This window comes from Chrysochloris asiatica, unplaced genomic scaffold (assembly GCF_000296735.1).
Source record: "Chrysochloris asiatica unplaced genomic scaffold, ChrAsi1.0 scaffold00548, whole genome shotgun sequence".
Classification (NCBI taxonomy): Eukaryota; Metazoa; Chordata; class Mammalia; order Afrosoricida; family Chrysochloridae; genus Chrysochloris; species Chrysochloris asiatica.
Window position 1 is genome coordinate 213,245 of NW_006409066.1, and position 11,616 is coordinate 224,860.

The 11,616-nt window shown below is 41.6% G+C and overlaps 1 protein-coding gene and 1 pseudogene across 1 annotated transcript in view; one reads left to right on the top strand and one right to left on the bottom strand.

Annotated features, from left to right (window-relative positions):
* ZKSCAN5 (zinc finger with KRAB and SCAN domains 5) overlaps positions 1-7,323 on the bottom strand; it is a 35,681-nt gene extending 28,358 nt beyond the window's left edge. Inside the window, 1 exon segment of the mRNA XM_006877650.1 lies at positions 6,907-7,323. Within this exon segment, the coding sequence (XP_006877712.1) occupies positions 6,907-7,323 (417 nt within the window).
* A 1,995-nt stretch (positions 7,324-9,318) lies between these two features.
* LOC102830974 lies at positions 9,319-10,149 on the top strand (annotated as a pseudogene).
* The last annotated feature ends 1,467 nt before the right edge of the window (positions 10,150-11,616 follow it).

Sequence of the window (11,616 nt, forward strand, 5' to 3'; positions counted from 1 at the left end):
GAACAGCTAGTAGTTTTGAACTGCCGACCTTGAGGTTCGCAGCCCAAATTCGTAACTTAGGTAGCAAAAAAAATGAATAAAGAATCCATTTTTGTTGAGTTGAATTCAGCTCATAGTATCCCTATAAAACAGAGTAGAACTGTCCCATAAGGTTTCCAAGGCTGTAATCTTCCCGGAAGCAGACTACATCTTCATCCCGAGGAGTGGCTAGTGGGTTCCAAACACCTACTGAGTGTTTAATCATTGTGCCACCAGGGATCCTTAGATTAGGTGCCTGGGGAACGCTTTTCTGAGGAATTGATTTGCATGAACAAATAAAAGAGATTGGAAGCAGCCATCCAGGAGAAGCTCACAGGCAGAGAAAATAACCTAAGACCTTGTAGCAGAAAGCCTGGTGCCATCAATGCACCATAAGAAGGACAGTGGAGGGGGAAAGAGGTAAGAAATGAGTTAGGAAAGGCAGTTATAAGATTCAAAAAATTTTGTCCAGCCCCTTAGCTGACCAGGTTAAAGTCAGTCCAACACCAAACCTCAAGTTAGTTCATGTTCAGAATGTTACCAGTTCTCCATCTTCCTGTCCTTGGCTTTTGCTCAACTCTAGGTCAACACGATTCCTGTCACAACCCCTCTCTAGAGTCTGCCATTATGAAAGGCACCCTTCCGCCCATTTTAGGCCTGCTGGCATCCGGCATTGAAACAGAGCTGTCAGCTCTTTCCTGCTAACTCCTTCCTGCCCCCTACCCCCTCATATTTCAAAGCCATGTAAATTTCAACCGTGGTATAAGACAAATAGTTGTGGCAAGTATCACTTGGTATTACTCCAAAGATATCAAGGTGTACTTGGGCATCAAAGAAGTCCCTGAAATCTACTGAGACTAAGACAAAGAAACTAAGGAAGAACTAAGGTTAAAGTTTATGAAGATTTGCCAGAGGCAAGGCCTGCTAGCAGAGTTAAAGACAAAGGGGGGGAGGGGGAAATACCCAGGACCAGAAGGTAGGCTGAAAGAAAGGCAATGAGAGACTCTTGAGAAAATCTACATACCATGAAGACATTATTTTTCTGTGTCCCTTCTAAAGATGGGCTGAATACCACAATTGTTGTTAAGTGCCGTCAAGTCAGTTCTGACTTATAGCGACCCTGTATAGGATTTCTAAGGAGCAGCTGGTGAACTTGAACCACTGACCTTGCAGTCCAGCACATTAACCCACAGCGCCACACCAGGACTCCAAATATCAGAATGACAGCAGTAAATCTACTGTAATCTTCTATCATTTTGTCACTTTTGTTTGAAACTATGCTTTTGAAGATTTGTATTATTTTGAACATTTGTAAAAGCAGTAGGGAAAAGTTTGTCTATTTATGTCCCAAATTATGTTTTCAAAAAAGAAATCACTAGCTGACGACGGGGGTGGGGGGTGGGGGGGAGAGGAGCGCAGGCTTGTATACCCTTTGGTTGGTTGATGATGCATAAAGGGGATTGTAACCATGGCAATGAAAAGATATACGATTGAATGAATGTAAAACTAATGTTCTCCCATGTAAACTATCACATAATTCACAAGAAAACATTAAAATAAATAAATAAATAAACTAGATGAGCCTTTAATTCTTATCCAAATTGACCCAATAGGCTCCAACATTCCTGTCTTCAGAGTAATCACTCAGACAGGTTGTGGAGTCTGAAAGCAAAGTTTAGGATGACACCCCTCAGCAGCACACCCTCTACACACTCTAGTTGGGGAGTGAGCTCTACCATTTTGGAGCCTGAGGATGTTGACAAATACTGAGGTACCCCTAACCCAGAGAGGAAGAATCCTGAGACTCATACTGTTCCCTGTACTGCAATGTTTCTAAAGAGTAAGGGGAAGTCTCTAAGCACAGGCAGGCCCTGGATTCCAGATTTCTGATTGAAATACAATCCCTAGTTATCAAACCAACACTGGTAAATAAAGCCTATTTACAATGTGAAGTACAAACAATGGTCCATAACAACAAACAGGCACTCCTTTGCAATGTGCATAGAAACATTAAGTTTTCAAGGCATGATTTTTATGTATTGTTTTGTTAAAGATGTTTTACTGTATCTGGAAGTGTTTCTTTAATGATTTTTTTATGCATACAAAGGCACACTATTGTTGTTGTTAAGTGCTGAGGAGTCGGTTTGGACCCACATCAATCCTGTATAGTGTTTCCCAGGAGCAGCTGGTGGGTGTGAACTGCCAACCTTGTGAGCTGAAACTGACCTTGCAGCCCAGCACATTATCCTGCAGTGACACACCAAGACTCCATATATAACACCTATATATACACACTATACAGTAAGAAAAACATTGGACTGATATTAAGATATGAACTATAATTGTTTCAATTTACATACAAATTAGACTCAAAGACAATCTAATTAGGAACAGAACTTGTTCTTAATCTGCCTATAGCTTTGAACTCTTGTAGCCCCATAATCCCATGATTTTTTTTTCTTTGTTATTAAAAAAAAGTAAGAGATGACTATAGCAAGAGCCTAGCAGGAATAGGATGGTAGAGGTTACCTAATAAACAATAACCTTAAAAAGACTTCCAGCAATTTTTCTTAAGCTTAAACTTCAGAATTCATTTTTATCAAAAAATAAATTTTAAACCATACATGTAAACATGAAACTTTGTAGACAAATTAAAGTAGCTTTAGTTCCCCCATTAATCTCCTTTTGTCTATGAAACCACAAAGTTGCTTATGGAATCTTTTTAGGGTTTTACTAGAACTGTTGGTTGGCAGTGGTGGTGACAGAACTATATGGAAATGGGAGTCAGAGGAAAAGAAAGATCTTGAGCATAAAAACCTCAGGGTCTTGCAAGCTGCGTAAACTGCATTGTTGTTGTTGCTGTTAAGTGCTGGTAAGGTGATTCCAACTCCTAGCAACCCTGTATAGGGTTTCCAAAGAGCAGCTGGTAGATCTGAACTGCCAACCTTGTGGTTACCAGTCCAGTGCTTATCCTACAGTGCCACAGCAGGACTCCAAGTGAACTGCATGGGTTCAACCAAAGCCATTTTGAAACTGGATAAGGCTATCCCAAGGTTTTCAAAAGTCCTATTATGGGATTTAGCATAAACCTATAGGAAGCATATGAAAAAGGAAAGAAAAGAAAAAAAAAAAAAGACTTGAGGGAAAATTCAGAAATCTTTTCACTGATCTGTGGCTCAGTGTGTATTAGGGTTCTTTCCCTCTGGTTTTGGTGGACCCAGCATGTATATATGCATGTGGCCAATACTATGTGTCACCTTACTCAGTACCCACCGGCTGCCCTGAAGCATACCAGTCATCTGTTGACCTCAAAGACCAAAGTTAAATACTAAGTAACATGAAATGGCACTAGAAGTCTGGTACCCTCACGACCCCTTTGAAGAGCTGCACCAGCTATGACCTAACTACTTCAGACCTTAAGATAATTCCCTAATATTAAAAAAAACAAAAAAGTATATAGCAGAAGGAAAGACACTATTTATAACAGCAACAATAACTTAAGATGCTCAGAAACAAATGTAAGAAAACAAGATCCATATGAGTCCTGGTGTGGCACTGTAGGATAGGCACCAGACTGCAAGGTCAGGCGAACCTCGAGGTCAGCAGTTCGAACTCACCAGCTGCTCCTTGGAAACCCTATACAGGGTTGCTATGAATCAGAATTGACTCGAAGACACTTAACAACATGAGTCTAGTGTGGTGCTATAGAAGCATTAGACTGCTAACTACAAGGTCAGTGTAGTTTCTCATAAACCCTTCCACCAGCCCTTCCTCATAAGCCCTATACAGGATCACTATGAGTCAGAGCCAACTTTACGGCACTTAACAACAAAACGAATGAAACTTAAAATGACTCAGAGAGACACACAACAAAAGACTCGAACAAGCGGAAAAGCGTATCATGAAAACAGCCAAGTTATCCTCCTTAAATTAATGTACAAAGAACCCTGGTGACACAGTGGTTAAAGTGTCTGCCTGCTAACCTAAAAGTGATTAAAGTGCTCAGCTGCTAACCAAAAGGTTAGTGGTTCAAATCTGCCAGCTTCCTTGTGGGAGAAGATGTGGCACTCTGCTTTGGCACCTCACAGGGCAGTAGGAATCGTCTGGGCAGTGTGAGTCAGAATGCGCTGCATGGCAGTGGCTTTGTTCTGCTTTGGTTGGTTACATGAATATATGCAATCTCAACAAAAACATCAGAAGGATTCTGGATGTGGGTAAAACAAAGTTCTTAAAGAAAACACTGGAAAAAAATTATAGGGTAGAAAAAGTAATCTACCAGATACCAAAACATTTTTTCAGAGGTCAAATAATTAAAATACAAATACCTGAACAGATCATAAGATAAATAAAACAGAATGGAAAGTCTGGAAATAGATACAAATACATACAAAAATCTGGTAGGTAAAATTTTAATCTAAGGGAAAAAAAAGAATTATTCTATAAAAGCTACTTACAAAACCACACAGATATCTGGGAAAAAAATAAAGTTAAAATATCATTCCAAACACCAAAATAAATTCCAGAGGGAGCACTCATTTAAAAGTCTAAAATAATTTTTTTAATAGAAAAGAAATTCTGAAAAACAAATTTAATATTATATTGGAGAAGACCTTTTTAAATATGGCACAAAACTCAGAAGCCATCAATGATTTCAACTGATTACATGTTTTTTAAAAACTTACCAAAAAATCATCTGCTTAAGCAAAAAACATGCAACAAACTAGAAAAAAACATTTGCAACTTCTCTAATAGTTAATATAAACAGACTGGAGTCCTGGTGTGGGGCTATAGGATAAGCACTGGACTGAGGTTCAAACCCACCAGTCACTCCTCAGAAACCCTGTACACAGTTGCTATAAGTTGAAACCAACTTGGTGGCATTTAACAACAATAAACAGATTTAAAAGAGTATACAAATAGCTCTTAAAATGTGTACTGTGATCAAACTCACTCATAAGAAAACTGCACAAGACGGGGCTCTTGTGATACAATAGTGAATAATAGTTATCAGGACTGACTGTGAGGGTCGGAAACGTAAAGGTAGACGTTTTATAGCAAGGAGGGGAGAGATTAACTTTTCAGTCTAGGAGCGGAGGTCCCTAGGACCATCAAGGGAGAACAGCAGAGAGTGGGACCCTACCCAGAGAAGCAGTGATGCCTGAAATGGAGCCAGAGATGATAACATGGAGCGATGGAGCAGCTGGAGACTTTAGATCCAGAGAGGGAGAGCAGAGCGACTGTGTGCTGAAGACCTGGGGGGTACGGGGAAAGGATTGCAGGGTATACCCTTTGGTTGGTTGATGATGCATGGAGGGGATTGTAACCATGGCAATGAGACGATATACGATAGAATGAATGTAAAACTAATGTTCTCCCATGTAAACTATCACATAATTCACAATAAAACATTTAAGGAAAAAGAAAACTGCACAGATATGAAATATTTCATCTTTCATACTGGCAATAATAAAAAATTTGGGTAACATCATGTTATCAGTCTAGGTCAAAAATTCCTCACATACAGTGTTGGTGGGAATATAAATGGGTATAATTAATTTATCTGGCAGACAATCTATTGGCTGTTATTAAAATGATAAATACTTTGGCCTCTGAGTCAATTTAGCTTCTAAAAATTCATTTTACAATTAATTACATACATAAAGGATACTCACTATAAAACTATAATTTGTTATAGTAAAAATTTAGAAACGATCTAAAGGAACAACCTAAGTAGGTTTTCAGTAAGAGTTAACAACTATGGTGGTAATGTTATGTGCCGTGAAGTCGGTTTCGACTCATAGCGACTCTGTACAGGGTTTCCGAGGCTATAATCTTGAGGGGAGCAGAAAGCCTCATCTTTCTCCTGTGGAACAGCTGGCAGTTTCGAACTGCTGACCCTGAGGTTAGCAGACCGACTCATAACCACTACGCTACCAGAGCTCCTTAAACAACAATATATACATATATATATATATATATATATTATACTGACATGGAACAAACCAAAATGTAAGAAAAAATAAGAAGCAAAGTGTATCATAGTTTTAAAATGTTTGCTTCTTTTTTTAAAATCATAAAATATACATATATAAGCAGCTCTGGTGACACTGTAGGATGAGCACTGGACTGCTAACCTCAAGGTCACCAGATGAAATCTACCAGGTGCTCCAAGAGAGAAGGATAAGCTTTCTGGTCCTGTAAAGATGTCCAGCCTTGGAAACCGATACAGCATCTCTATGAGTCAGAACTGATACAATGGCAGTGAGTTTGGTTTTGTTTTCTTGTTGTTTTGATCTACATATATGCTTATAGAGGAGTACTGGTGTGGCGCTATAGGATGAAGCACTGAACCAAAAGGTCGGTATGAACTGCAACGTCAGCAGTTCAAACTCACCAGCTGCTCCTCTGAAACCCAATATAGGGTGGCTATGAGTCGGAGCCAACTCAACAGCACTCAACAACAACAATAAACATGCTTATATAGACAGAATATGTATTATCTCTGTAAAGATATACAAGATACAGGTATCTGTGTTAATAGTGGTCACCTCTAGTGACGAGAACTAGGCAGCTGGCATTAGGAGGTGGGGGAAAGAAACTTACTTTTCATTACACCCTTAGGTACTTTTTGAATTTTGTATCATGTCATTCAAATAGTGAATGCAGTGATTTTAAGTACAAGTAAGTAAAATCGCAGACTGTCTTCTCCAAGTTAACATACTGGATATTGCTTCTCTTTGCTGGAATGTCAGGAGCTCTCCACATGTACCTAATCCCAGGGGAACAAAGGGATATGAATGAAGCAGCGTAAGGCTAGAGATCTCATTCCTGCTCAGCAGTTCCTTAACTCTTTCCTCTACTTTCATTGTTTATATCTCTTCAACTCACCTGTTGCCTGCGCGCCTCAAGTTCTCTCTGTATATTTTCTACCACAGCCACAGCCTCTTCCCCACTTTCTGGGTGCTGTTCTCTCACCCAGGTCTGGAATTCTTCAGGCAGGATGGTGAGGAACTGCTCCAGCACCAGCAGCTCCAGGATCTGCTCCTTGGTGTGCAGCTCTGGCCTCAGCCACTCACAGCAGAGCACCCGGAGTTGACTGAGTGCCTCCTGGGGTCCTGATACCTCACGATACTGAAAATGCTTGAAGCGCTGGTAAAAAGTCTCAAATGTTGGTGGACTGTACGCCTCCTGCAGCCAAGTACAGTCTTCTTCTTCTACCTTCACTATTAGGAGATCTTCCTGCTCCTGCGAAGTCTGAGCTGGAGGGGCCAAGTCTATAATTTCCCGTGATTCTGTCATTATCATTCCAACTCAGAAGATCAAATTTGTTTCAAGCTTTTAAGGTCTTCTGAAAAACATCTTCAGTAGTGGACAACCTACTGGTATGTTGAACATCAGTATTAGCAAAGCGAGATGACACATTAATCAGCTACACTCGTTACTTAAGAATCATTTACTTAAAAATAAGGACTACAAGGCAGCCAGCACTTCACCCACAAAATAATTGTTAATAGAGGCTGTTTTCAACATTTACAAAATTTTAAAGGAGAGCCATAAAATTGTGACATTCGGCCCAACCTTCAAGAGATAAAGAACGTTTAAATGCCAGATAAATAATGGAGCAAGACTTACTAACTAGTTCAGACCCCATTGCTCCTTCTCTCTACCATAAGTCAAACTTAAAGTCACAACAGGGATCAGAAACACTACAATGCTCAAAACTGGCCCTGTCCCTCAAAGCCACAAGAGCCTGACAGACCAATAGTCTTCATTGGTCCCGAAGAGAAGCACGGATAGAAGTAAATTTGGCCCTGGATTCCCAGGAACCCGAGTCCAGACACAACCGCCCCTCCCCGCAGCCCACCACCAGTCCCAAGGTGCTCTCCGGGAAGACCAGGCTCCACGTTGCCAAGCCTGGGAGGATGAATCTCTAATAAACAGAAGAAACCGAAGCGGGCAATTATCGACACCACTCCCTCGCCGGAAGTAAGTAAACCCAATCCGGCACTGGCCAACTGGGTAGGGCTATAAATTCCATCTGAGAGCACTTCCGAGTCCTCTCTAGGAATCCCGGAGGTCTTTGGCAGCTGGTGGAAAGTCCCCACCCGGCTCCGCCCCGGAGAGGGGTGTGCTCCAATCAGCGAGGAGGTGGGGCGAGAGCCCTGGATTGCATCCTACCTCCCATAAAGGTACGGGTCCCCGGTCCACCGAAGCCACAGGCTCTTCGTCACTAGAGCGGAAAATAAAATTGAGGAAAACCCAAAAAAACACCATTTAAATAACCCAACTTTCCTCTCTTTCCTTACAGTGGAAGACGGGGGCTGAAGCAGCAGTGGCTAGTGTCTGGCCGTGAAACTTGCACCTTTCCACCACACCCCTCACGCAGCAACCAACTTTGCAATACACTATTCAAAGGAGCTCTGGTGGCGTAGTGGTTACGAATCGGGCTGAGAGTCGCAAGGTCAGCAGTTCGAAACTACCAGCGGTTCCGCGGGAGAAAGATGAGGCGGTCTGCTCCCGTAAAGACTTACAGCCTCGGAAACCCCGTGTAGGGTCGCTATGAGTCGGAACCTACTCCACGGCATATAACAACAATTCAAAGTAGGTTCGTACCTTTCTTCCCAACTGGCAACCCTCACCTATCTTTAATTTTAGTCCACCTTACTACCCGTACCCATTCTCCAAGCACCCCCTCCTCACCTTACTACTTACCGCAATTTAGTTCCCAGGACTGAAATCTAGTCAGATATGCGAGTCCCAGGAGTCCCAGGATCCTAGGACTACACCTCCCAGAACGCATCGCGTGCTCCACGTCAGCTAGTCAATCCTGTCGCTGTCTCTTTATAGCGTCTGTCCTGTAAGCCTATCAGAATGCGTCAGGGTAAGGAGGCGTGACCCACGCACTTGGGCCCGAAAGGTCGGTGAGGTGTAGTGTATATAGCGCTCTGCTTGGGAAGAGTCCTAGCAGTGGTGGTGATTGTGGTCATCTAGCCGGTTTCGACTCATAGCGATCCTTATAGGGTTTCCGAGACTATAAATCTTTACGGGAGCAGAACGCTTCTTCTTTCTCCCGTGGAGCAGCTGGTAGATTCAAAGTGTTGATTGTGCGATTAGCAGCTCAGTGTGTAATCCACTAGGCTACCAGAGAAAGGACTGATTTTTGTTGGGCTCTTTTAGCCAATGGGATTCCCATCTTTAAGAATCTCCATCTTCATATACTGATTTAAGGTTTTCCAAGTCCTTTGCCGTTTACAAAGCTGTTAAATAGGATGGACAAGAGTTACTTTCCCATCTTGCAAGATGACGGGTGAAAAGGCTGAGAAGCCGGCTACCAAGGTGAAGAAATCTGAAGTCAAAAAAGCAAATGCCAGTAGCAAAGCTAAGAAGGCTAACCTCAAGGGCAAAAAACCCAAGCAGGGGAAGCCGCACTGCAGCCGAAATCCTGTCGTAGTCCGAGGAACTGGCAGGTATTCCCGATCGGCAATGTATTCTAGAAAGTCCACATACAAGAGGAATTATTCAGCTGCTAAATCCAGGGTTGAAAAGAACAAGAAGGTTCTTGCTACTGTCACAAAGCCAGTTGGGGGTGACAAGAATGGTGCTACCCGAGTGGTTAAACTGCTCCAAGTGCCTAGGTATTACCCAACTGAAGATGTGCCTAGAAAAATTTTTGAGCCAAGGCAGCAAACCCTTCAGTCAGCATGTCAAAAGACTGCGGTCCAGCATCACTCCTGGGACCATTCTGATCAGCCTCACTGAGCGCAATCGAGGCAAGAGAGTGCTTTTCCTGAAGTAGCTGGCAGTGGTTTGCTCCTTGTGACTGGACCTCTGTCCCTCAATCGAGTTCCTCTGTGTAGAACACACCAGAAAGTTATCATTGATATCAGTGGTGTGAAGATCCCCCAAACATCTCACGGATGCTTACTTCAAGAAGCAGCAGATGCGGACGCCCAGGCACCAAGAAAGCACGATCTTCGACACTGAGAAAGAGAAATACGAGGTTACAAAGCAGCGCAAAGTGGATCAGAAAGCTGTGGACCAAAAATCAAAGCCATACCCCAGCTCCAAGGTTACCTGCGTGCTGTGTTTGCTTTCACAAATGAAATTTATCCTCACAAATTAGTATTCTAGATTTCTTGCAAAGAAAGAACTTCATTAAATAATTGATACATTAAAAAAAAAAAAAAAAAGTTACTGTCGCCAGTCTTTTACACAGTGCGAAAACGAGGCTCAGAGAAACAAATGCTGTGGAAGTTCAGCATCTGCAGAGAGAAAAGATGTAATTACAAGTCACAAATCTCTTTTCAGGGTGCCTAAATCATATATTTTGGGTAGCTTCCTATCTAGACCAAACCCCTGGAAAAATCTTGTTAGTTGCTTGGGAAGTGACTCAGACTCATGGAGATCTTATGGTGCAAGAATGAAACTATTGCCTGACTTGATGATTGCTGGTATTTTTTAGTCCATTATTTTGGCTATTGTATTATTTCTTTTCGTTGAAGGTGTCCTTCCTTTTCACTGAATCTCCACTTTACTAACCATGATGTTCTTTTCTATCCATTGTGTTTTTTTCAGATGTGTTCAAAGTGAGCAAGTTAGAGTTTGGCCATCCTGGCTTCTAAGGAGCATTCTAGTTTTATTTTTTATAAGACTGGTCTGTTTATTGTATGTTATTTGTTAGAGAGTTGACGTTGTTGCTGTTGTTAAATGCTGTCCAGTTGGTTCCAACTCCTATCAACCCTATGCACAAAAGAATAGAACACTGCCCAGTTCAGTGCCATCCTCACAATTGTTGTCATGTTTGAACATGTGTCAGTTCATTTCGTTGGAGGTCTTCCTCTTTTTCTTTAATCCTCCACAGGACCAAATGTGATGTCTTTCTCTAGGCACTGGTTCCTCCTGATCACTTATCTAAAGAACATGAGACACCATCCCTGTTTCTAAGGAGCAGTCTTGTTGTACTTCTTCCAAGACAGATTTGTTTGTTCTTCTGGCAGTCCATGATGCCTTCAGTATTCTTCATCAACATCATAATTCTAATGTACCAATTCTTCTATGATTCTCCTTATTCATTGTTTAAATTTCACCCACATATGATGCAATTGAAAATACCATGACATGGGTCATGGGCACCTTAGACATCATACTTTTAAACTTCAAAGAGGTTGTTCACAGCAGATTTTCTTAAAGCAATACGTCCTTTGATTCTTGACTGTTGCTTTCATAAGCATTGATTGTGGATTCAAACAAAACAAAATTTTGACAACCTGAAATTTTTCTGTGAATCATGACGTTATTTATTGTGAGAACTTTTGTTTCCTTTACATTAAGGTGCAATCCATACTGAAGGCTGTAGTCTTTGAACTTCATGAGTAAGTGTTTCAAGTCCTCTTAGCTTCCACAAAGAAAGGCTGTGTCATCTGTATATCACAGGTTGTTATGAGTCTTCTTCCAATCCTGATGCCTCGTTCTTCCTCAGATAATCCAGCTTCTAATATTATTTGCTCAGTATCCTGGGGTGGCACTATAGGATAAGCACTGGATTGTGAACCATATAGTCATTGGTTCAAACTCACCAGCCACTCCTTGGAAACATTA